Source organism: Stegostoma tigrinum, chromosome 37, assembly GCF_030684315.1.
Source record: "Stegostoma tigrinum isolate sSteTig4 chromosome 37, sSteTig4.hap1, whole genome shotgun sequence".
Classification (NCBI taxonomy): Eukaryota; Metazoa; Chordata; class Chondrichthyes; order Orectolobiformes; family Stegostomatidae; genus Stegostoma; species Stegostoma tigrinum.
In genome coordinates this window covers 7992434-8020000 of record NC_081390.1, presented here as the reverse complement: position 1 = coordinate 8020000, position 27567 = coordinate 7992434, and the positions used below count along the sequence as shown (strand labels likewise).

The following is a 27567-nucleotide window of genomic DNA, read 5'->3' as shown; positions in this document are numbered from 1 at the left end:
AGTGGGTATGTGTGAGAGTGTGTGTGTGTGTCCGAGAGAGGTTGAATGTGTGTGTGCGTGAGAAAGTGTGTGTGAATGTGGGTGTGAGAGAGAGAAAGTGTGTGAATTTGCGTGTTGAGAGAGAGAGTGTGAATGTATGTGTGCGTGAGAGAGAGAGTGTGTGGATGTGGATGTGTCTGTGAGAGAGAGTATGTGAGAATGTATGTGAATGAGAGGGAGGGAATAGGAGATATGAGTGCGTTGGTGCCACTGGACTAAAGCAGCTCGGATTACAGTGTTACATTTGCAGACTCTTTCCAGCCTTCAGGAAACCAGATGCCAATGAGTGTGTGTGTGACTTGTTGCCTTGAATGTGACTTCAGAGTCAGTTCATCGTCTTTTTGAAGCGGGCTTAGGGCTCTCAGGTCCACAGGTGTTCGATTCATGCTCAAAACCCCCTTTTTAAAAACTCGAATTTGTTTAAGGAGTGCAATCAGTTTCGAGTTGACAGGATAGGGTGTCTCCACTTTGAATGAGTGAACAAAACTGACATCTTCCAGAAATCTCCAAAGCTGTAATTCGGATAACTGAGTGAAGAGTGAGGAATCCGAAAAAATACAGAAACAATGAGAAACTCCTTCAACGTGACCCCCGAGATCCTGAACCAGATGCTGAATTTTTATAACCTCTCCCGGCAGAAATTCATCCAGACTTACAAACTGAAGCCTCTAGTCTACATCCCTGAACTGCCGTTCATCGCTAAGGTAACTTTCGTGGTGATTTACTGCGCGATCTTTCTGCTTGCTTTCTGCGGGAACACGCTGGTGCTGTGCATTGTAAGACGGGGCAAGCGATCTAGAACGGTAACCACAATCTTCATCTGCTCTCTCGCCGTCAGCGACCTCCTCATCACTTTTTTCTGCATTCCATTCACCTTACTACAGAATATCTCCTCTCAATGGGTCGGAGGTGAGTTTCTCTCTCTCTCACACACACACACGTTATTTTACTGTCTTACGTGTTTAAACTAACTAGAAAATGCATCTCTACATTAGGATCTGCGACCACAAAGTAAAACAGCTGAACTCCTAGTTATATTTTGAGTCAATTTCTCCACGTGAGTTTCCTAGAACGCACTTAATTTATATTTTACATTTATTTATCCCAGTTAGAATCCCTAAGAAACCCCCACTCCAAGACTTAACTCAAATGCCATAGCATCTGTGCAGGATCAGAAAGGATTCCAGTCCCAGCTCACTGTTTCTGATGGGAGTTGTCAATTTAGACACCAGTATACTGAGTCCCCTGCAGGAAAAATTGGTTCGTGCTCAGCTGTAACAACTTTTACCGAGACTTTAGGAAGTAGGTGAGGATGTAGAAATTTGGGAAATAGTAGCCATTCACTATGATTGTCCAACTCAGTCCCCTGCTCCTGCATTGTCCCCATTTGATTCCTTTAGCTCTAAGAAACGTGCACAATTCCCTCTTGAAAACATTCAATGTTTTAGTCTAAATGGCTTTCTGTGGCAGAGAATTGGACAGGCTCACCAGTCTTCATTTTAGTTCTAAAATGCCTGCCCAATATCTATAGACTGTGATCCCTGGTTCTGGACTCCTGTCTTCAGGAGCATCCTGCTTGCATTTATCTTGTCTAGTCTAAAGGCAGGTCTCGCTAATTATTTTCACATGTCGGAGTAGTTTTTAATTCATATTTTAATTACTGATTTCTGATAGGGATGTGTCTTTCTTCTATTGCTATTTAAGGGAATGAGCAATGCAACCAGAACACAGCTGAAAATAGGAACATCTGCCAATGTGGTATACTGTATCCATTGTACCCGGTGTGGCTTCCTCTACATTGGGGAAACCAAGCGGAGTCTTGGGGACTGCTTTGCAGAACACCTCCGCTCGGTTCGCAATAGACAACTGCACCTCCCAGTCGCGAACCATTTTAACTCTCCCTCCCATTCCTCAGATGATATGTGTATCATGGGCCTCCTGCAGTGCCATAATGATGCCACCCAAAGGTTGCAGGAACAGCAACTCATATTCCGCTTGGGAACCCTGCAGCCCAATGGTATCAATGTGGACTTCACAAGCTTCAAAATCTCCCCTTGACCCACTGCATCGCAAAACCAGCCCAGCTCGTTCCCTCCCCCCACTGCATCACACAACCAGCCCAGCCTTCTCTGCCTCCCTAACCTGTTCTTCCTCTCACCCATCCCTTCCTCCCACCCCAAGCCGCACCTCCATCTCCTACCTACTAACCTCATCCCACCTCCTTGACCTGTCCGTCTTCCCTGGACTGACCTATCCCCTCCCTACCTCCCCACCTATACTCTCCCCACCTATCTTCTTTTCTCTCCATCTTCGGTCCACCTCCCCCTCTCTCCCTATTTATTCCGGAACCCTCACCCCATCCCCCTCTCTGATGAAGGGTCTAGGCCCGAAACGTCAGCTTTTGTGCTCCTGAGATGCTGCTTGGCCTGCTGTGTTCATCCAGCCCCACACTTTGCTATCTCGGATTCTCCAGCATCTGCAGTTCCCATTATCACTGAAAATAGGAACTATAGGTAAGGTGAAAATGAGTTGGTTGTTTTGAAAGCAGCCCATGTGATGACAAGGTCTGGGGTGTGGGGTGGGTAAATGACCTGAAAGGAGGTGTTCAGGTTCTAACGTTATTGAAAAAAAACAAAAGAACGTTGGATGTTGTACATCAGGAACAAAAACAAAGTTGCTGGAAAAGCCCACAGGTCTGGCTGCATCTGTGAATTAAAAAATAGAATTAACATTTCGGGTCTAGTGACCCTTCCCCAGAACTGATAGTGGCTAGGAAACAAAACGTGGAGTTGGATGAACACAGCAGGCCAAGCAGCATCTCTGGGGCTAGGAAAATGTCAGTTTATATGCAGAAAATAGGAAGGTGGGTGGGGTAGGGAGTAAATGATAAAATAGAGCCCAAAGAGACAGAAAGACAGTTGGATAGACAAAGGAGTTGCTAATGATCAGGCTGAGAGGGTGAATAGTTGTTAATGGGGGCTGTTAGTGACAAACAACAGGGGGTGTGTAATGGCAGGCTATGTGGTAACAAGGCCTGGTGTTTTCAATGTTATTGAACTCAATGTTGAGTCCTGAAGGCTGCAGGGTCCCCTAGTGGAAAATGAGATCCTGCTCTTCCAGCTTGCGCTGAGCCTGGCTGGACCACTGCAGCAATCCCGAGACAGAGATGTTGGCTAGGGAGCACAGCGATGTGTTGCAGTGGCAGGCAAATGGAAGCTCAGGGTTATTTTTGTAGACAGAAATGTAAGCATTCTGCAAAGCTGTTGCCAAGTCTCTGTTCTGTCTTCCCAAAGTAGAGGAGACCGCACTGTGAGCAACAAGTACAGTAGGCTGGATTGAGTGAAGAGCAGGTAAATCGCTGCTTTACCTGTCTGGGGTCTTGGATAGGGAGGAGGGAGTAAGTAAATGGGAAGGTGATGCACCTTTTGTAATTGCATGGGAAGGTGTGTGGAGAAATGTTGGGAGCGAAAGAGGAGTGGAGCAGTGTGTCCAGGAGGGAATGGTCCCTGTGCACTGTTGACAATAGGTGGAAGGAGAACTTATCTGGCGGTGGCATCCAGCTAGAGGTGGCAGAAATAACGGCTTATGATCCTTTGCACTTGGAGCCTGGGGTGGGGTGGAAAGTGATAAACGGGGGGACCCTTTCAGTGTTGTGGGAAGGAAGAGGGTAGAAATGCCAGAGATTGATTGAGCATGGCTGTGGGGCCCCGTCAATCCCGAGAACAGGCAATTCTTGGTTGAGGAAAAAGATGGGCATTGCTGAGATCCCAATGTGGAAGTTTGCATCATTGTGATGGAAATGGGGAAATTGTGAGAATGGTATGAAGTCCTTGCAGGAAGCAGGGTGAGAGGACAGGTAACTGTGGGAGTTGTTGGGTTTGTAATGGATATTGACAGCCAGACTCTCCTCAAAAATGGAAACAGAGGTGTCAAGAAATGGAAGGGAGGAGTTAGGGATGAAGGTGAGATCAGAGTGGAAACTGGAAGCGAAATTGATAACAAGGTGTAGAGCTGGATGAACACAGCAGGCCAAACAGCATCAGAGGAGCAGGAAAGCTGACATTTCGGGCCTAGGCCCAATTTCTGAAGAAGGATTCTGCTTGGCCTGCTGTGTTCATCCAGCTCTACACCTTGTTATCTCAGATTTTCCAGCATCTGCAGTTCCTACGATCTCTGAAGCGAAATCGATAAATTTTTCCTATTCCAGATAAGAAGACGAAGCAGCAGCATTGGTGTCATTGATACACTGGAGAAAGAATTGTCAGGTGGGACCTAAGTAGGTTTGCAACAAAGAATGTTCCACATACCCCACAACAGAGAGTCCTACTTCCCGAATATCCTCTGGTCAGTTTTTCACAGCATAGGAGTATGCAAATGGTCATGCGAGAAAATGGAAAACAGCCTTCATTCCAAGCAGTCTTTAAGCTCCCTAATATAGGCTCGCATGTAACCACTTTGTAGAAGGGAAGGCAGAATTGATGGAAAGCAAATGCAATGATAGTGCAAGTGGGAGAAAGGTGTAAGAAGTTAATGATGGGTCTAGACACAGTACGAATAAGCAAAATTGAACTATTGCCAGCAACCACAGACTGAAACAGTGTGTACAAATATTAGGATCTGCAATTATTAAACTCAGTACTGAGGCAGAAAGGCTGTAAAATGCCTAATTGAAGCCTGAGGGCTGTTTTATTTGATCATTGAGCTTCTTCAGAACAGCAGAGGATGCAAAGAACAGAGTGGGATTTGCTAAAAACCTGTAACACAGCCAAACTACTCTAGGTCTACTGAAAGTCCTTAAATGTTTAACTCTGCTTTTTTCAGATGCTGTTTGACCACCTGATTTCCCAAAATTTTCTCTTTTTGTTTAAGCGATTCCACTGATCAGTCACTGATCTGTCGGTAGAGGTTTAAAGTGAACAACAGAAAAAAGCAATAATACACAGATACTTGTTACAACATGAAATTCTTGCTCTTGAAACAGTGGGAGCAGAATTAACTCTCGAGACTATGAAGGGTGAACATAAAGGGAAATAAAATGAAGAGGTATGTGAGAATAGTATAGGGGTAACCCTAAGACTATAAGAACATTAAGAATATAACTCAGGGCTGTTTGTGGTGTCTTGGTTACATCATTGATTTCACCTGTAACTCAGAAACTCAGGCACTGGGGACATGGGTTCAAGTCATGCCACAGCTAGCATATTTTTTTAAAGCTGGGTTATGAAATCAGGGGTGACACTGTGGCTCAGTGGTTACTACTGCTGCCTCAGTGTCTGGGACCCAGGTTTGATTCCCCATGTGAGTGACTGTCTGTGTAGAGTTTGCATGTTCTCCCTGCGTGGGTACCCCATTTTCTTCTCACAGCCCAAAGATGTGCAGGTTAGCTGGATTGGCCATACTATATTGCCCGTAGTGCCCAGGGATGTGCAGGATAGGTGGATCACCTATGGGAAATACAGGGATAGGGGAGAGGGTTGGGTGTGGGTGGGATATTCTTCTGAGGATTGGTGCAAAGTCAGTGGGCTGAATGGCCGGCTTCCACTCTGTAAGGATTCTAGTCTGTTCTAAAACCAGGGTGATTAAGGATGGGTAATAATGACTCACTCAGCCAATAACACCAGTGTCCCATGAACAAATGATAAAAATAACTGAGCCATGCTGCTGTAAAAATGCCATCAATTATAAAAATCCATCTGGATCACAAATGGTGTTCAGGGAGGGAAGGAACTCTGCCAATCCTTACCTGTCTGGCCTTCTTACAGCCATATAGTTGACTCTTAACTGCCCTCTGAAATGGCCCAGCAAGTCTTTTCATCCAAATGCCAGTGACACCTTCAAAGGATAAAGGAAAACATTTCAAACAGGTGAAGAGCATTTGGTCCTCAGATCTGTTCCGGGCTTTTTTTTATGATTGTGACGAATCGTTTTTATCAACTCCACTTTCTTGCCTGCCACATGTATCCCTGGATTCCCTGAGTGACCGAACATCTGTTTATCTTGATCTTAAGTATATTGAATGATGGAACATCCATGTCTCTAACATTTCTCTTTTCTCCTTTCATGGAAGGTGGGCTTCACTGGCTAGGGCAGTGTTTAAGGCCTATCCTTAATTGCCCATGAAAAGATGGTGATGATCTACCAGTTCAGTTGAGATCCATGTTTTGAAGGTGTGTCCATTTTGCTGATAGGCACAGACAGCAGGGCACAGAGAATTCCAAAGATCCCCTGCCGTTTGAGTGAAAAAATTTCTCATCAACTTTTGGAATACTGTGTGCAGTTCTGGTCTCCCTGCTCTAGGAAGGATGTTGTGAAACTTGAAAGGGTTCAGAAAAGTTTTACAAGGATGTGGCCAGGGTTGGAGGGTTTGAGCTATAGGGAGAGGCTGAATGGGCTGGGGCTATTCTCCTGGAGTGTCGGACACTGAAGGATAATCTTGTAGAGATTTATAGAACTGTGAGGGGCAGGGTTAGGGTAATTAGACAAGGTCTAATTCAGGGTGGGGCAGTCCAACACAAGAGACCATAGGTTTACGGAGAGAGGGGAAAGATTTAAAAGGGACCTAAGGGGCAACTTTTTCATGCAGAGGGTGGTGTGCATATGGAATGAGCTGCCACAAGAAGTGGCTGTGGCTTGTAGAATTAGAACATTTAAAAAGCATCTAGATGGGTATATGAATAGGAAGGGTTTAGAGGGATATGTGCCAAATGCCAGCAAATGGGACTAGATTTATCAGGCTATCTGGTCGGCAAGGATGATTTGGTCCAAAGGATCTGCTTCTGCACTATACATCTCTATGACTATTTTTAATATTTGAATAAACTCAATTATGAGCATATGAAAACAGAGCTAGCTAAGATGAATTGGTAAATTAGGTGAAAGAATAGAGATAGAGATGTAGTGGCAGATATTTAATGGACAACTTCAAAATACACAGATAAGATACATTCGAACAAGAATGAAAAATTTTAACAGAACAGTTAAAAATAGATCAAACTAAAAGAAAAGAGCATATAATTAGGCAAAGACAGGTGTAAACTCAAAAGATTGGAGTGAACATTAACAACAGCAAAGAATAAAAAATTAGCACGGTGGAAAAAATTAGAGTGTGAGGGAAAAGTATCCAAAAATATAAATGAAGAAAGTGATTCTGTAAATCTTTTAGAATCAAAAGATATTGGAAAATGAGTATTGGTCCCATAGAAAGCGAGACTGCAGGATTAATAATGGAAAATAAAGAAATGGCTGATGTATTGAACAGATATTTTGTAAGTCTTCAGGATTAAGGATACAATTAACATCCCAGAAACTGTGATAAATCAGGAAATGGAAGGGCATGAAGAACACAGGAAAATAGTGGTGTAAATTGATGGACCACCAAGTGTATGTGCCCAGGTCCTGATGGACTTAATCCTAGGATCTTATAAGAAGTTGATGCATTGGTTTTAATTTTCCAAAACTCCCTAGATTTGGGGACAACCCCCATAGACTGAGTAATAACAAATATTGCTCCACGGATGATAGACAACAGACTTGATAGAAATCTAGGGAGTCTTGACAGGGTGGATGTGGAAACAATGTTTCCTGTTAAGGGAAAATCTACAACTAGGAAGCCACTGTTTAACAATAAGAGGTTGCCCATTTAAAACAGACAAACCAATTATTTTTCTCTCATAGAGTTGTAAGGATCTACAGTACAGATACAGTATAGCATTGCATCCGTGCCAGCCAAAAGCCACCTAACTATTTCTATCCCATTTTCCAGCACTTACCCCATAGCCTCATATGCGTTGGCGTCACAAAATGCACATCTAAATAGCTCTCTAATGTGATGAGGGTTTCTGTCTTTACCACCCCTATAGGCAACGAGTTTCAGATTCCCAGCACCATCTGGGTGAAAATGCTTTTCCTCACACCCCCTCCAAACCCCCTCCCTTACTTTAAACCTATGTTCCCTTGTCATCAATCCCTTCATTAAGGGCAAAGGTTTCTTCCTGTTTGCCTTATCAATGACCTTCCTTATTTTATACATCTCATCATGTCCCCTCTCAATGTCCCCTGCTATAAGGAAAGCAAACTGAGTCTGTCCAATCTCTCTTTAGGATTGAAACTCTCTAGCCAAGGCAACATTAATGGACTTTGTAACTGTCTCCTTTAAAATGCCGTGGAAGCAGAGACTTTGAATATTTTTAAGGTGGAGGTAGGTAGTTTCTCGCTTAGCAAGGGAGTGGAAGGTTTTTTGGGGAAGGAATAGAATGTGGATTTGAGGTTGCAATTACATCAGCCATGATCTTGTTGATTGGCCAGTGCAGATACAAGGAACTGAATGACCAACTCCTGTTTATATGGTCATACGTAAACTGCTGAGTGTGTGAGATGGTGTGTAGTCCCATTTCCACATTCCTAATGAGCAATTGTGGCGTGCCTTTCACTGCCAAGGCACTAATCTCGAGAACTGCTTCCTGCTGTCTCTGCTTTTCTCCCTCTCTCACATCATTTAAAGCCTGGAAAATTCCTGTCAGCCCCCAAGAATTGATCTTAATTTTCCATTCTCCATCCTTCACTTGTAAACAGGTAGTTCATCTGTAGCTAGTGCCAGGCTTGGGCCAATGGCATGGGAGTAGGTTGGTGCCAGGAAAGCAGGCAGCAGAAATTTTCATGCCTGTTCTCCTCTGTACTGCCCCATTTGGGGAAGGGGCAGGCTTGTTTGGCAGAGGAAATCCTGACTTATATTCCTTTTCTCACATCAGAGACAAGTACCTGCATTATAAGTGCAGCCTGTGTTGTAGTTTTTGCTCATTTGTTTCAAATACCGTGTATTGTAATTCCCCAGTTGTTTAAGATTGTGAACTTAAAGCACCTTTTGTCATGAATGGCTTGCTATGATATGCCATGATAGAAAACATGGATACTAAGAAAATATAGATAATAAAATGTGAGGCTGGATGAACACAGCAGGCCCAGCAGCATCTCAGGAGCACAAAAGCTGACGTTTCGGGCCTAGACCCTTCATCAGAGGGGTTTCCAGCATCTGCAGTTCCCATTATCACTGATACTAAGAAAATATGTTGGTGTTTCTATCTTCCTTTCCAAAAGCTTGAAGACCCCAGAGAATCCTATGTTCTTCAATAAGACAACACCCATCCTCACTACCCCATCATTCTTTCATATTCCAAAAAACTACAAAGCCCAGCTGACGCACTCTCTCCTCATACTCCGGTATCAGCCTGGTGGATCTCTGAACTGCCTCCAGTGCCAGTATATCTTTCCTTTGTTAAGAGGCCCCAAACTGTTTGCAGTATTCCAGTATTTCTCTCACTAGTCTTTCCACAAATTAGAAACAAGCAATGGTATTGTGATAACAAAGTGTGGAGCTGGAGTTCTTGCTATTCTCAGTGGTATTGTGAGCTGTTTCTTTCTGCTGCTGATTCAGAAGCAAAAAAAGCCTCTGTCCCAACAGCTTTTTGTGGGAAATACTTCATATTTGAGCTTATATTCCTTTTCTCACATCAGAGACAAGTACCTGCATTATAAGTGCAGCCTGTGTTGTAGTTTTTGCTCATGTGTTTCAAATACCGTGTATTGTAATTCCCCAGTTGTCAGCTCTTGTGCTCCTGAGATGCTGCTGGGCCTGCTGTGTTCATCCAGCCTCACATTTTATTATCTATATTTTCTTAGTATCCATGTTTTCTATCATGGCATATCATAGCAAGCCATTCATGACAAGCTTTTGGAAAACTTGGTTGTGAACCTAAAAATGTCAAATAGTTTTGTAGAACAATACAAAATCTCTTTACCTGGCACATTGAACATTCTGGTTGCCATTGATGTGAACAATGAATGGTTCCTTAGCAGCAGTAAATTATTTTCACTTGAGTTTGATGAAATCTTCTATTTGGCAGTCGAGGATTATCATTTTCATAAATGTTTAAAAATGCAATTATTGCAGAAACGGAGCACATTACCTAATACTATTCAGATTGTTGCAGTTAAATCATTTTGAAGAAAATGATCTTATGATGAATTTTAGTCACCAGTTCATTTCCACAGTACACAGTTCTGTATCTCCTTTAACAAATGATTAACAGGAACATGTGTATATTGTTCAGCTAGAAAGACATCATCTACGAATTGGTTTAATAGTTGGGTAAATATGATTGTCGAGTCGAGATATGAATTGTTCTGCGAAAACAAGCGCCGTCTGTATTCTGAAAGTAATTTCCTGCATTTCTGAGACCTTTTTTTAAACAAAGACAGTGTGATGAGGGAATTGGCAAGTGTGTGCGCGATTGTAGAAATCCTTGTGGTCACCTTGTTTGAGGGAGCGTGAAAAATCAATGAGGTTGTGAGCTAACTCGTTCATACGCCAGAGACATCGAGATCTGCAGATACTGGAAGTCAGAGTCGATATAGCGTGGAGCTGGAGGAACACAGCACGTCAGGCAGCATCAGAGGAGCGGGAAAGTCGGCGTTTCAGGTTGGGACCTGCTGCTGTGATGCTGCCTGACCTGTGTACTTCCAGCTCTACACTTTTCCCCCGAGACATAGATTTCTTAATGTGTGCGTGGCTGAATAGCTGCCAAAATCATGTTCCTTGCAGAAATATATTGAGTAGATCTTTCATTCTGTGATTTCAGCCGTCTCTCTATTTTTGATACAGTAGAACTACATCTTTTCGTGTGAGATGTGCTTTTTTAACAAGGAGAAAATCATTTTCTCATCATAAAGGTCAGCCTTTGATAGCTTTATGAAAGAACAGAGCTGAAAAGTGTAATGTTACTCTTGTTCTTTTATGCACCATTGTTGCAACTGTAACTTTGTATTCCTAGCTCCGTTCAATCATCCTGTGAACATTTTGACTTTGTATGTTATGAGCTGCCTGTACTGCGCGCAAAGTAAAACTGTTCACTTTATTTAGATACATGTGACACCAATAAATCAAATCAAAACAAAATCCCTTCAGTTTTATTCATACAAATACAAGCATTCAGTGAATCCCAGGCAACCACAGGGCTCAGTGGCAGGTTGAATTTTGTGTGATAGCTGCAACTATCCCCTTTCTCCACCCTCCACACTGGTTTGAATTAAATTTATCAGCACCTTTCCCTGTTAAGAAAATTGTAGCTAATAGTTGTCTGTCAGATTTTCTGGCTTCCTTCGGTAATTTTAAACACAGCATTTCTGAAAATCCTGTTTGTCATATTTTTGTGTTTAGTCTGCCATAAACCCCATATTTGCAAGAGAATGTTCAAGGATACGTATAACACGACACTATTAGCAACCAGGTTAGTAATGACAGGCTGTTTTATTTGTTTTGGCCTGGGGTGTACACTTATGTTTTCATTCCCAGTATTGCCACACAAGATTTGAAACTGTGCACAGTTTTCAAGGGCTTTGACTGGTGCATTATTGCCTAAAGTAAGCCAGCTTGTGAGAAACTACTTAACATGGGAAGTAAAATTGTCTTTTTCCCCAAAATGAAACTAAATATGTTTCTATATGTAATAATGGAACTGTTGGAAAATACGTCACACATTGCATCTTGAATGCAGAATATCTAGCTGTTACCAGTGGTCACTTTGATTCATTGAATGATGAGTGTTAACTGAGAAACTGTTCTAGAATGAACAACAGGCATGTTATTTATTTATAGAAATATGATGTGGGTTGTGGTCATTTCTCTTTAATTTCCAACTTTGCCGTCAATGGAGCTGTCAGCCTGGGGTCATGGAAATGACAAAAGTCAAATGCTCTGGAGATAGTAGGAACTGCAGATACTGGAGAATCAGAGATAACAAGGTGTAGACCTGGATGAACACAGCAGGCCAAGCAGCGTCAGAGGAACAGGAAAGCTGACGTTACAGGCCCAGACCCTTCTTCAGAAAAAAAATGTCTACTGTTAGCAGTTGTTGCTGTGTAAGCAAAGCTAAACTGTGAGACCTTTGTAGATATACTGTATATAAATGGCCCATTGAGCTTTCTATAGAAAGTTAAACCAAGTAACCCTTTTAACAATGTAATTATTAAAAAATGCCAATCAATCTTTCTTGTCCAATACGCCAACAGTTATAAGCACACAGTCTCATTTTTTTCAGGTTCTGAATTAAAAGGTGTTGAAACTATTAAGTTTTATATCATGCTTCTTTTTTATTTTGTCTCCTTCATCTCTCTTAGTCCAATCTTCTCAACCCTCTCTTAATTGCCTTTCTGTTCTAGCAATAGCTGCCTCATCCCTCCTCCTTAATCTTCCATTATTTGTTTCTTGATCCTTGAATCACATTGTTTAAGGAGATGCAGAGTTAATCCCAGCACTCACCAAGTCTCAGAAATCTGATTGTGACAGCTTTCAATTTTTTTTAACTGAACAATTTAGTAATCTTTTTACTTTCTGGAATAGCTACTCAGTTCTACATGCAAGTATAGAAAATGTAACAAGTTATTTGTTTGAATAAGTGAATTCCTACAGTTTTAATAGAATACTCAAAGATCTGTAATGCTCACGAATCATTTGTTGAGTACTGTTTTTCATTTAAAGGGGGAGCAGAACTTTGTGTCAGCCTTATACACTGTTATATCACAGTGTAATGCACATTGCTAAATTAACAGACTTAGTTTCTTACTCATCTGCCAGGTATGGTTCATAATTTGATTTTTTAAAAACATCACATCAAAATATTGATACTTGGCATCAATACTAGGAAAACTGATATGGTATAGGATAAACATACACAGAGATAAACAAGTTAACTCTAGACAGTCAACATGTCTTTGGCAAAGGCAGGTCATGTTTGACAAATTTTACTGAGTTCTTTTACAAGGTTAGATATTACATGACACCAGGCTATAGTCCAATAATCCTAGCACACACTCTCTCTCTCTCTCTCTCTCTCTCTCACTCTCTCTCTCTCTCACACACACACACACACACACACACACACACACACACACTCTGAGACAGATTCTGAACAAGGCGTCACACCTACAATTCAGTGTCTGACCTGAGATGTCACCTTTTGTATATTCCTAGCACGCTGCCTGATTGACATTTGGAAAGTTAGGCAGACACTCGTGAAAGAAATCTTTAATTATGTTGGAGCAGTGACATGAAACAGATTTGCATCTTAATCAATCAAAACTTGCATCACTTTTCTAACAGAGTTCTCCAGACCCTGTTTCCGCAATTTATAGAATGCAGGAATCTGTGAATGAATGAAGACTCAACAGGAGGCAGTCAGTCAGTGATATTAGGTTTGTTCACTCCACTCACGCCAGTTGTATGATCCTTTGATCTCTCTGTCCTTCACCTCTCTGCCTAGAAATCCTGTGTCTGTGTTTTCTCCTCATACTGCACCTGACGAAGGGGGTGCACTCTGAAAGCTTGTCATTTCAAACACACCTGTTGGACTATAGCCTGGTGTCGTGTGATATTTGACTTTGTCCACATTTACGAGATGACAGAGGCAGTGGAACGTTGCACAGGTTGTGCTGTGGATGTTGTATATTTCAGAAAGCATTCGATACGGTGCCACATGACTGGTTGGTTAGTAATTAGAAATATTTGGAATTGACGGGCCCTTGGCAGTATGGATTTGAAGTTGGCTTAAAAAATAGGAAACAGAGGATAGGTAATAGATGGGCATTTCTCAGACTGCAGTGTTCCCCAGGAAACAGTGTTGGGACTCTTGCTTTGGGTATGGGTTCAGGGAGAAAGCAGGAGGTTAGCACAAATGATGCTCTGTTAATGAGCTGGGAACATGCACAATGAATCAAATGCCCCCCCTTCTACACCGCAAAACTGCTGTGATTCTGAAATAGTGAATACCATTTCATTCAACAACCAGAAAGGTATTGAATTTGATTGTTTATTTGGGTGAGATGTCTTTGTCCTGACAAAACTCAAGGCCATTTCACATGTCTTTTTCGTCAGTTGCCTAAGCAGGAGTCTGCAGTGTGCCTCAGTGAGTTTTGCAAAGGCCCAAACAATAGATTGAAGCTTGAGGAAGAAGGTTTGAGGAATGAGATGATGGAATTGGGCAGAGGGCTTCTGTGTTTTACTTTCAGGTTGCAAGCACCAGGAGAACATAGAACATTACAGCACAGTACAGGCGCTTCGGCCCTTGATGTTGTGCCGACCTGTCATACCGATATCAAGCCCATCTAACCTACACTATTCCACGTACGTCCATATGCTTATCCAGTGACAACTTAAATGTACCTAAAGTTGGCGAATCTACTACTGTTGCAGGCAAAGTGTTCCATTCCCTTACTACTCTCTGAGTAAAGAAACTACCTCTGACATCTGTCCTATATCTTTCACCCCTCAATTTAAAGCTATGCCCCCTTGTGCTCGCCATCACCATCCTAGGAAAAAGGCTCTCCCTATCCACCCTATCTAACCCTCTGATTATTTTATATGTTTCAATTAAGTCACCTCTCAACCTTCTTCTCTCTAATGAAAACAGCCTCAAGTCCCTCAGCCTTTCCTCGTAAGACCTTCCCTCCATACCAGGCAACATCCTAGTAAATCTCCTCTGCACCCTTTCCAAAGCTTCCACATCCTTCTTATAATACGGTGACCAGAACTGTACGCAATACTCCAAGCGCGGCCGCACCAGAGTTTTGTACAGCTTCACCATAACCTCTTGGTTCCGGAACTCGATCCCTCTATTAATAAAAGCTAAAACGCTGTATGCCTTCTTAACGGCCCAGTCAGCCTGGGTGGCAACTTTCAAGGATCCGTGTACACGGACACCGAGATCTCTCTGCTCATCTACACTACTAAGAATCTCACCATTAGCCCAGTACTTTGCCTTCTGGTTACTCCTCCCAAAGTGCATCACCTCACACTTGTCTGCATTAAACTCCATTTGCCACCTCTCAGCCCAGCTCTGCAGCTTATCTATGTCTCTCTGCAACCTACAGCATCCTTCATCACTATCCACAACTCCACCGACCTTAGTGTCTGCAAATTTACTAACCCATCCTTCTATGCCCTCATCCAGGTCATTTATAAAAATGACAAACAGCAGTGGACCCAACACCGACCCTTGCGGTACACCACTAGTAACTGGTCTCCAGGATGAACATTTCCCATAACTACCACCCTTTGTCTTCTTTCAGCAAGCCAATTTCCGATCCAAACTGCTATATCTCCCACAATTCCATTCCTCCGCATTTTGTGCAATAGCCTATTGTGGGGAATCTTATCGAACGCCTTGCTGAAATCCATATACACCACATCAACCGGTTTATTCTCATCTACCTGTTTGGTCACCTTCTCAAAGAACTCAATAAGGTTTGTGAGGCACGACCTTCCTTTCACAAAACCGTGCTGACTATCCCTAATCAATTTATTTTTTTCCAGATGATTATAAATCCTATCCCTTATAACCTTTCCCAATACTTAACCAACAACTGAGGTAAGGCTCACTGGGCTATAATTACCAGGGTTGTCTCTACTCCCCTTTTTGAACAGGGGAACCACATTTGCTATTCTCCAGTCATCTGGCACTATTCCTGTAGACAATGACAAGTTAAAGATCAATGCCAAAGGCTCGGCAATCTCCTCCGTGGCTTCCCAGAGTATCCTAGGATAAATCCCATCCAGCCCAGGGGACTTATATATCTTCACCCTCTGTAGGATTTCTAATATCTCTTCCTTGTGAACCTCAATCCCACCTAGTCTAGTAGCCTGTATCTCAGTATTCTCCTCGACAACATTGTCATTTTCTAGAGTGAACACTGTTGAAAAATATTCATTTAGCGCTTCCCCTATCTCATCTGACTCCACACACAACTTACCACTACTATCCTTGATTAGCCCTAATCTTACTTTCGTCATTCTTTTATTCCTTAAATACCTATAGAAAGCCTTAGGGTTTACCCTGATCCTATCCGCCAACAACTTCTCATGTCTCCTCCTAGCTCTTCTGAGCTCTCTCTTTAGGTCTTTCCCGGCTACCTCGTAGCCTTCAAGCGCCCTAATTGAGCCTTCACATCTCATCCTAACATAAGCCTTCTTCTTCCTCTTGACCAGAGATTCCACCTCCTTCGTAAACCACGGCGCCCGCGCTCTACAGCTTCCTCCCTGCCTGACAGGTACATACTTATCTAGGACACACAGGAGCTTTTCCTTGAATAAGCTCCACATTTCTAATGTGCCCATCCCCTGCAGTTTCCTTCCCCATCCTATGCTCCCTAAATCTTGCCTAATCTCATTGTAATTGCATTTCCCCCAGCTATAACTCTTGCCCAGTGGTATACACCTATCCCTTTCGATCACTAAAGTAAACATAACAGAATTGTGATCGCTATCACCAAAGTGCTCACCTACTTGCAAATCTAACACCTGGCCAGGCTCATTACCCAGTATCAAATCTAATGTGGCTTCGCCCCTTGTTGGCCTATCTACATACTATGTCAGGAAGCCCTCCTGCACACACTGGACAAAAACTGACCCATCTATAGTACTCGAACTATAGTGTTCCCAGTCAATATTTGGAAAGTTGAAGCCCCCCCATGACAACTAACCTGTCTCTCTCACTCCTATCGAGAATCATCTTTGCTATCCTTTCTTCTACATCTCTGGAACTATTCGGAGGCCTATAGAAAACTCCCAACAGGGTGACCTCTCCTTTCCTGTTTCTAACCTCAGCCCATACTACCTCAGTTGACGAGTCCCCAAACATCCTTTCTGCAACTGTAATACTGCCCTTGACCAACAATGCCACACCTCCCCCCCTTTTACCAACTTCTCCGTTCTTACTGAAACATCTAAATCCCGGAACCTGCAACAACCATTCCTGTCCCTGCTCTATCCATGTCTCCAAAATGGCCACAACATCGAACTCCCAGGTACCTACCCATGCTGCAAGTTCACCCACCTTATTCCGGACCCTCCTGGCATTGAAGTAGACACACTTCAAACCAACTTCTTGTTTACCGGTGCCATCTTGCGTCCCTGAAACTTTATTTCGGACCACCCTACTCTCAACCTTTTCTGTACTCGAACTACAATTTTGGTTCCCATCCCCCTGCTGAATTAGTTTAAACCCACCCGAATAGCCTTCACAAACTTCCCCCCCCCGGGATATCGGTACCCCTCTGGTTCAGGTGAAGACCATCTTGCTTGTAGAGGTCCCACCTACCCCAGAAAGAGCCCCAATTATCCAAGAATCCAAAACCCTCCCCCCTGCACAATCCCTGTTGCCACGTGTTCAACTCCTCTCTCTCCCTAGTCCTCGCCTCACTAGCATGTGGCACAGGCAACAAACCAGAGACAACAACTCTGTTCGTCTTAGCTCTCAGATTCCATCCTAGCTCCCTGAATTTCTGCCTTAAATCCCCGTCTCTCTTCATACCTATGTCGTTGGTGTCAATGTGGACCATGACTTGGGGCTGCTCCCCCTCCCCAAAAACATTGCCTTGGCTGTTGGTCATAGATATTTTCAAATCAACCTGTTTGAAGATGTTATGATGCACCTGTAGAGCAGGTGGGACTTGAACCCAGACCTCCTGACTCAGAGGTGGGAGCACTACCCTTGCACCACATGGTCCCTTGGCCATCTGCCATATCTTTGACAGTTCCTCCCTGCTGAAGACTTTTGGAGCCAAGGAAAATTAGGTTGAACGTATAATGGTCCGTTGGCCAAAATCAAACTTAGCCCACACTATTTAGCAGAGAAAAAATTGTTGGCATTTCAGGAGAGTTTGAGGGGGTTTGCTTTTAGTGGAATCTCTTGCGGAAGCATTTGATTCAATGTGCATGTTCCCAGCTCATTAACCTCCTGCTTCCTGCCCGTACCCATAGCTAAAGCAAGAGTCCCAACATTGATCCCTGGGGAACACCACAGTCTGAGAAATGCCCATTTATTACCTACCCTCTGTTTCCCATCTTTTAGCCAACTTCGAATCCATACTGCCAACGGCCCATCAATTCCAAGCATTCACCTTATCTGCCTTCAATTACGCAACATGACTCAGAGTGCGGCAGTGCTAAAGAACTACCTCTCACAGTTAAAAAAAAAATTAGAAACAGTATTTCACATCAAATACTGAAAAACACATGAGTCATCTTTATTTTAAAGACTGAAAGTAAAGGGCTTTTCAAAAAGGAACACCGAAGATTTCCCTGGGGGACATCACCCATGGGGTAGATCTGTAAGAAATATTACCTGTTATTGAGAGCGAAAAATTGATGCAATTTAAACCTCCTGCTGTTACAGCCTTGAGGAAATCAATACATCTTGTTTTGCGCATTAACTTACATTGTTTATGCTCTTTACAGAGAGTAAATTTGTAGAAGTTTGGATCTCTGTACTACTTAAACGATTGAGGGGATTTTGCCCTGTTGAATGCACCTCTTTCTAGCCATTTAAGAGCTGAACATCCCATCTAATTAAATCTTACAATACCAAGTGGTTTGATATTGTTTGACAGATGTACTGTTGATATTTTCTTCAAATTTTCATATGATTTCTAATTTCCAGGGACTTTTGCCTGCAAGATGGTTCCTTTTGTGCAGACAACAGCTGTGGTGAGCTGTATCCTAACAATGATGTGTATAGCAGTGGAGCGATATGAAGGGATAGTGCACCCACTGAGAAGGCATTATCTGAACACAAGAGCTTACAAAATGCTTGGTAGGTCTACTACATGTCTTAATAATGCAGAAGATGATAACATGGTGGTAATATCATTGGGCGAGGGATTAGCCTACTGATCTGGTGCTGGGGTTCAATTCCCACCATGGTTATCCAGTGGAATTTAAATTCAATTACAGTGAAATCACAATGAGTCAATTCCAGATAGCCTGAAGCATCATTTGTAGAGAAATTGTCAGTCACTCTGGCTGGTGGAATAGGAAATCTAACAGAAGGATGCCCATGATAAGCTGAAGGACTGATGAGCCACATTCATTCTCTCTCATTGTACGACTATGCAAACGTTCCCTCTGAGCTGTGCTGCTCCCATGTTCCTCGCATGACAAGTGGCGTCAGTATGGCGATCGTAGAGTTGACTTCCAGTTCTGGAAATCTGGAAAAAGGAATCTTGAAAGCCAGTAAAAAATTAGAGGCAATGTTGGGGCCAACCAAGTGTAACAGAGTTAGGCTGTGCTGCCAACAGTATCTGTACGTGCGCTAAGACTGGTGAGAAAATTAAAAAGTGCTGTCGATTGGAGGCATTGGATTGAATTCTTTTTGGCAAGATGTTTTCTTTGCGGAGATACGTGGTCTGCCATGGTCTCTGCTGAATTTTCTCATAGACTCACACAGCATGGAAACAGACCCTTCGGTCTAACCAGCCCATGATCCCAAACTAAACTAGCCCCACCTGCCTGCTCCTAGCCCATATCCCTCCAAACTTTTCCTATTCGTGTACTTATCAACACGTATTTTAAATGTTGTAACTGTACCCACATCCACCATGCCCTCAGGAAGTTCACTCCACATGCAAACTACCCTCTGTGTAAAAACATTTCCCCTCATGTCTTTTCTAAAACTCTCTCCTCAAAAATGTGCCCCTCAGTCTTGAAATTCCCCATCCTAGGGAAAAGACAACTACTATTTACCTATCTGTACCCCGTATGATTTGCTACATTCTGATGTTTAGCTCGTTCATTATACACTGCTCTCTTTGGTCTTTAGTTCGTGAGATCATGCAGAAGGACAAGTAAGGGTACTGCCCACCGACAGGAACTGGTGGGGTTCTTGTTGCTGTTATCATGTTGAAACACCAACTCTTAGAATCATAGGATCCTTACAGTGTGGAAGCAGGCCATTCAGCCCATCGAGTCCTAACCAACCCTCCGAAGCGTATCCCACCCAGACCTACTCCCCACCCTGTTCCTGTAACCCTGCATTTTCAATGGCTAATCCATCTAACCTGCACATCTTTGGATTGTAGGAGGAAACTGGAGCATCTGGCAGAAACCTATGCAGACACAGAGAGTATGTGCAAACTCCGCACGGACAGTCATTTGAGGCTGGTATCAAACCCGGGTCACTGGCACTGTGAAGCAGAAGTCGTACCCGCTGAACCACCATATTGTCCACAGGAACTGCACATCTCACGGTGATGCTTGTGGTTATCATTGATGAAATGGTCTGGAAGGGAAAGCTTGCACTCTGCTTTTTGAATAGGGACTTGGAGGTGCTGGTGGGGTGGCAGGTTGGAGACCAGCAGACTGGGAAAACACTTCACTAGGCGCAGGCAGTCCTTTCCAAGTTAGCAACCCTGCCAGTGCTGTCTCTTAGGCAAAGCAAAATGTGCAGCAGTGCAGTAAGAAGGTCAATGATCACCTCTACCCTACTCATTCTGTCTCTCCTTTTGACTCATTGGATCTAAAACCTACACTGAGGGAGTTGGTGACATAGTGGTAATGTAGCTGGACTGTTAATCCAGACACCACTAACTAAGTGGGAAATGAAAAGCCAGTCTAATGGTGACTATGTAACTATTCTCAATTATCAGTCAAACCTATCTGGTTCACTGATGTCCTTTAGGCAAGGAAATCTGCTGTCTTACCTGGTCTGGCCTACATGTGACTCCAGACCCCCATCAATGTGGTTGACCTATAACTGCCCCCTGAAATGACATAGACAACCAGTCAGTTCAAGAAGCATTGGGGATGTGCGACAAATCCCAGGCTTTCCAGTGATGCCCATAACAGAGATAGGAGGCTGGCAGTGGACTGCTGTGAGGAGAAGAGCCTGGACATGGGGACAGTGCTCATGTAGGACTGCTAAAAGTTCTGTGTCAGCCAGCCCACTATAAAGTTGCTCAAGTTTTCAATCCTGTTGCTCATTGATAGTCCCGACTCTCTTATCCAGGCATGAACAGCACCTACACAACTGCTCAACAAGGTCAGTACCTGAGAGCACCAGCTCAGAAACCATTGAACCTTCAGCTGCACTCTGCACCAGCTCAGAGGCTTTCCATCTTAATCTTTCTTAGCAGGATGTCAGGGATCAGAATCATGGAATCCCTGCGGCGCAGAAAGAGGCCATTCAGCCAATTGAATCTACACCGTCACTTCAAAGAACATCCCACCCATACCCAGGCTCCCCACCTTATCCCCATCATTCTGCATCTCCTATGGCTAATCCATCTAACCTACACACCCCTGGACACTATGGGCAATTCAGCATGGCCAATCCACCTAACCTGCACATCATGGGAGGTAACCAGAACAACTGGAGGAAACTCACACAGACACGGGGAGAACTTGCAAACTCCATATGGAAATCATCCAAGGCTGGAATCAAGCCCGAGTCCCTTGCATTATGAGGCAGCAGTGCTAACCACTGAACCACCCACAAACGAAATCTGTTGTGACTCTAATCCCCAACACAATAGGTGATTAACTTTTTAACACAGGCAAGCGACATATGGCTGTGTCTTACCATTAGCCTCAGCCAATTGGAGGCATTTGCTATGCAGGGACAGTGGACCTTAGATTACTTATCCCTTTAGCCAGGGTCGGTGTCCCACCGGGACACACTCTGAGACTGAGCTTCATTTGTAGATATTTTCTAACCTGTTCAGAAATGTTTTGACACGCTTCGGGAGCAGGTGGGACTTGAACCCAGGTCTCCAGGCTCAGACACTGCGTCACCTCCAGGCAGGAGGTGATGCCACGGTGTTGTGTAAATGCTTTGTAGAAGACATAAACAAGCTCAGAAACAACAGGTAAGTCTGGCAGAGACACTCTGGACTGGAGGTTGGTGTGAGGGACCAAATATTTTTAATTTCAGGCAATGGAAGTCAGACAGCGATATAGCTAAGATACCAATTGCCTTTTGCAACTAAAACAAATCAAGTGGTGAACATTTTGATTATGTAGGACAACGTCAGTGTTGGCACATTGAGATGAAAACATAATCAATTTGAGTAGCCCTATGCATTCTTAAGTTTAAAGGGGACTGCCTGGTAACAGCTCTCCACTTCAGCCAGCCACAGTTTGTTACACATCTTTAAATGCAGAGCAGCCAGAGACAACCAGAGCCTACAAACTGAAAACATTTCTCTCGCTCCCTTCTCTCAGTGTGAGTGAAAAGGCAAAAAAAATAGGAGGGGAGAATGGCGAGCTGACAGAAATGAGGCAAGATTCAGGTACAAGATCATGGAAAAGGCAAACGTTTAGGCTTAGTGTCCAAAATTCCTTGCATTTTTTTCCACTTTTATGGCCATTTGCTCCCAGATTGTGTTGATATTAGGGATAAGCAACTAGAGCATCGACCATGCAGTTTCTATAAATTACAGTCCCAATTCTCAGACAGTTGCTATCTATGAGAAAGGCAGGGTTAGCTCAAGGAATCACTTGAGACTGTGCATCACAGTAAAAACAGCAGAACTAAACTCTCCATCTGTGCCATCCTCCAGTGATTACATCCGTTTTGTCTCTATAATTTGAATGGAAATGAGTTTAGGATAAGGAATGCTAACTTACTTTTCATTGCCAGGATTTGCATGGGCAGTGGCTGTAATTGTTGGATCTCCTATGCTGTATGTTCAACAACTTGAGGTAAGTTCTCTCAATTACTTTATATTAATGTATTATTCAAAATAAAACATTGTGGATTCATTGATTCAATTTGAAATACAAGTAATGAGAGTCTAGTAACTCAAAAGCAGAATTTTCCAGTGACATTTAGAGAAAATTGCTTTGAGGCTTCTTACAGTATCAAACAAATTTCAGTCAACATAAATCAAACATTACTTAGCATGCAACTTATATATCAAACTAAAGGAAAGGTATTTTCACATTAACTAATTCATGCAATTGAGATATGTCTTTTAAATCCTATTGACTTGTACCACACGTCTCTGTGAGGTATGTACTATTACAGAAACAGTTCCAAAGAGGTATAATTTCCAGTATCAAGCAGGCTCGCTTCCGCCATCATGCTAGGACACAAAAGCCATCCTTACTCAGGCCGATCTATCGAGATCCAGTTTTCACCAGCAAGACCTATGTAGATGACTATGTCTTATTTCATAAGTGCCAAGTGTCCTCTCTGGTTTTATTTTGAACAGAAAACTAACTCCTGTCAGCATTGTGCCTACTAATTAGACAAGGCAGTTTTCTCTGCTGTCATTTTGCTTTGAAAGTCTGCACAACACAGTAGCTCAGTGCTCCCTCACAGCTCCAGGGACCCAGGTTTGATTCCAGCCTCAGGTGACTGTCTGTCTAAACTTCGCATGTTCTTTGCATGGATTTCCTTTGGGTGTTCCGGTTTCTTACCACAGTCCAAAGATGTGTAGGTTAGGTGGATTGGCAATGGTAAAAATTGCCTGGTAGTATCCAGGCTATGTACAGGTTAACCATGGTTTAAAACCCCATGTGGGGTTAATGGGATGGGGCGAGATGCTCCTCAGAGGGTCAGTGCAGACTCAATGGGCCGATTGGCCTCCTTCTACACTCTAGGGATACGGATCTTAAGAGAATGTGACTTTTTTTTCAACATTTCAATAGTTTCTTCTCTTTGGTACCAGATCACATGGGCATGATTCCAACTTGATCCCCCTTTTCAGATATTCTGCAGAATGTTTTGAAAAGATCAGACATCTACAGGACTGCACAAATTCCCTTTGGCCAATCACATCTGTGCCGGTCATTTCATCTTAAGATAGAGGAGTCATTAACTGTTGTGTAAAATTCAGCATTCAGGATATGAATATATATGAAAGATTGGCCAGTTAATGGCCCAGATTTTGTATTTTATAGCACCTTTAATCTTGTTAAAACAACCCTAGGTGCCTCAAAAGACTATAAACAAATGCAATTTGGCATGGAGCTGCAGAAAGAGACATCAGGATGTGTGTGAAAAGTCTTGGTCAAAGAGGTCAGTTTTAAAAAGTGACTTAAAGGACGGGAGAGAGATAATGAGCAAGAAAGGTTTAAGGAGGAGTTTCCAGAGCTTAGGATCCATGCAGCTGATGGCATATCAAAGGTGGAGCATTACAATGGGAGATGCATAGGAGGACTGAATGAAGATGTGTAAATATGGCAAAGTATTAGAGGCTGGAGGAGATTATGCAGATCAACAGAAGAAACTAAATTTTACTTGAGCATAAGGTGGAGAATTTCTTTGCATTCTGTTCCAACGTTTATCTCCATTCTATGCCTTAGTGACACCATCAAAGAACAACATTGTGTACACCGAGTACGTCACTATGATCGCTTGATCCATCCACTGTCTCTAGTTTGTCACACTACTCATTTAACATCTGGTACTGGATGATCAGAAATGTACTTTGACTAAATGTGGAGAAGATTGAAGCCGTGTCATCAGACTTCAACCACAAACTCTGTTGCCTAGCCACTGACTCCATCTCACTCCCTGGCACTGGTCTGAGGCTTAACCAGGTGTCACATTTGTTCTATGCATACAGTTCTGGTCACACTTCTGCCCCAATACTAAGAGCGTCCATCTCCCCCTTGTAACTGTGCACAACTCACCCCACTTGGTGACTCTCTGTTCCTTAAATTTCTAAGACACCTGTCTGTTAGTTCCCTTTGAAACAGACAATGAACTCTCACGAGCATCGTGTTTTGATGAGAACGCAAAACAGTTACTCTCTGCTTTAGAAACCTCAACCATGTGTTTTCTTACTTTAGACTTGAATATCCCAATGTTTTCCTGGGTGGCCTGCAACTTCCATCCGCATAAACTTGAGTTTATCCAAAATTCCACTGTCCGTACTTGAAACCCCATTCATCCTTGTGCTTACTGACCAATACCTGGCTCAATTTTAAAGTTCTCATCCTTTTTTTCCAAAACCTCAGTGGCCCAACATCTTTCCAAGATCTCTGCATATTCAAATTCCGACGATTGCTGACTGTAATCCCTTCCCCACTGGGGGGCTATAGTTTTTGTTGCCAAAGCCCTAAGCTCTAGAATTTCCTCCTTATGCCTTTCCGCATCTTTCTCTATACTTTGAAAGTACACTTCAGCCTATGATCTTTACCGCTGAGAATGTGAAGGCAGCAGCCCCAATCACTTGAAAGTTATTTTCCAAGTAACTCTTCATCCTGACCTTGAAATATGCTTTTAATTCCTCCATAGGGTACCGTCTGGGTCAGCATTTATTATCCACCCCCATTGCCTTTGAGAAGGTGGTAGTGAGCCACTGTACTCCTAGTGCTGCAGTACACCCACAGTGTTGTTATTGGAGGAGATCCGGGATTTTGACTCATTCACAGTGAATGAGCAGGAATATAACTCCAACTCAGGATGGTGAGTGGCTTAGAGGGGAACGTGCCAGTGCAGGTGTCCCCATGCATCTTCTCCCCTTGTCATCCCAAAGCATGGAAGCAAGCCAATTGGCCCACAGAGTCCACACCAACCCTATCCCTGTAACCCTACATTCCTCTCACCTAGCCTGCAAATCCCAGGAAAGAATGGGCAACTTAACATGGCCAATCCACCTAACCTGCACATCTTTGGGCTATGGGAGGAAACCCACACAGGTAAGGCAAGTGTTGCCTGCTGTATTTGAACTGCTGTTGAATCAACCACTCTGCTTTGAGTTACACATAAAACTAGATCAGGTAGGGAGGACAGATTTTCCTTCCCTGAAGGAGAGTAGTGAGGCAGATAGATTTTCATAAGAGTTGACAGTGGGTATGGTCTTAACTATGCTTTAATGCCAGATTTTATTGAACTCAAATTTCAACCATCTGCAATGGTGAGGTTCAAACCCATGCCCCAGACCATGAGACTGTAGCTCTGCATTACTGGCAGGGTGACACTACTAGTGCACCACCAGCTTCCCGGAATTGAAAGGGATGGATATCACTGCTCCTCCTTCACTGTTGCCAGGTCAAATTGCTGGCTGTCCCACCCTTTCCAACAGCCCTGCGGGTTTACTGGTACCAGATGGAGAGCAGTGGTCTGAGAAGGTCAGTAGAAATGAGAAGTGAGTTAGTGGCACTAGGCAGCTCATTAGCACCTTCCCTAGGGCAATTAGGGATGAGCAACACATTCTGACCTTACCAGTGATGCTTATAGTCCAAGAATGAATATGTGAAGAAAAACCCCGATCAGAGATAACAGGAACTGCAGATGCCGGAGAATCCAAGATAACAAAGTGTGGGGCTGGATGAACACAGCAGGCCAAGCAGCATCTCGGGAGCACAAAAACTTTTGTGCTCCTGAGATGTGAAGAAAAACCTACTGCCTTTTCAATCTGATGAAATTCTCTTACACGGCTCGCTGTCAAATTTTGCTTAATGACCTCCCATCAAGTGCCCTGAGACACTTCTGCTATATTAAATATAAAAATATGAATTCAGTTATATTTATTTGAAATTTGAGGCATTACCCAGGTGAGGAGTAGATCAGAAAGCACTTAGATAGTGGGGTAGGTACGAGTTGCTTAGCTAACCGGCAAAATTCACCACGTGGAATCTCACTGCTGTAAAATCAGAGCTGAAATAAAATTATCACTTCACATTTTGTGCTAATAATAATGTTGTTTTGGTCAGATAGATTTAAGTAGTAGATTATTCAACAAGAAGCAGCTGCTTTAAAAATAACTGGCAGTGTTGTATTCACAGGTGAAGTACGATTTCCTATATGACCGCCATTATGTTTCCTGCCTCGAATGCTGGAACTCTGCTTCACTCCGACAATCCTACGCGGTTTTCATTCTTGTGGCCCTCTTCCTGCTGCCACAGTTGGTAATGCTCTTTCTTTACAGCAGAATTGTTTTTGAGCTCTGGATCAAGAAACGTGTAGGGGATAACTCCTTTCTCAATGCCCTGAACCAAAGGGAAATGTCCAAGATTACAAGGTACACATTTTAAATGCATGTAATATTCAAACAAATGAGTTGAATTTAGAAGTAGAATTAAGTTTGTCATGTGTACAAGTTACAAAAACGGAAATTCAGTGAAAAGTGCACAATATCACCACCACATGGCACCATCTTCGGTGCCAAGTATCCAGATACAAATCTTAGGCATCAAAAATAGAGAACACAAGGAATAATGTTAAACTATACATATTTGTGACATAATGTAAGTACAAAGTTAGGAAAATAAGTAGTAAAGCTAAAAGAGATAGATATTATAGCCTTTCTACAAGATCTTCCACTAGAAGTCACTGGTTCTTAGCCATTAGCCATCTTTATTCCAGGCTATGATCATCCCCACTTTGCTCCAGACCACTGGCCGTCCCCACTCCGCTCCGCTCCAGGCCACTGACCATTCCGACTTCACTCCAGGCTGCTGGGCCGTCCTTACTCCGCTCCAGGCCACTGACCATCCCCACTCCAGGCCCCTGGCTATCCCCATTGCACTATCGGCCACTAGCTGTCCCCACTCTGCTCTAGGCTGCTGGCCACAGTCCCCCACTCTGGCCCACTGGCCACCCCATTCTATTTCTGACTGCAGTCCCAAACTCAGGCTACTGGCTGCCCCCGCACTGCACCAGACCACTGGCAGAAGAGGAAAAGAGAGAGGAGAAAAAAAGTGACAGGGGCAAATAGACACTAATGGTCACACCTTTCTAGACAGTGACACGG

The 27567-nt window shown here is 43.3% G+C and overlaps 1 protein-coding gene across 1 annotated transcript in view; it reads left to right on the top strand.

Moving 5' to 3' along the window:
- Positions 1–599: 599 nt before the first annotated feature.
- Positions 600–27567, top strand: part of LOC125467442 (pyroglutamylated RF-amide peptide receptor-like) — a 34814-nt gene continuing 7846 nt past the window's right edge. The window contains exons 1-4 of the mRNA XM_059640339.1: positions 600–948; positions 18525–18677; positions 22500–22561; positions 26600–26835. Of these exons, the coding sequence (XP_059496322.1) occupies positions 606–948; positions 18525–18677; positions 22500–22561; positions 26600–26835 (794 nt within the window). The 5' untranslated portion in view covers positions 600–605. The remainder of the gene's footprint in view (positions 949–18524; positions 18678–22499; positions 22562–26599; positions 26836–27567) is intronic.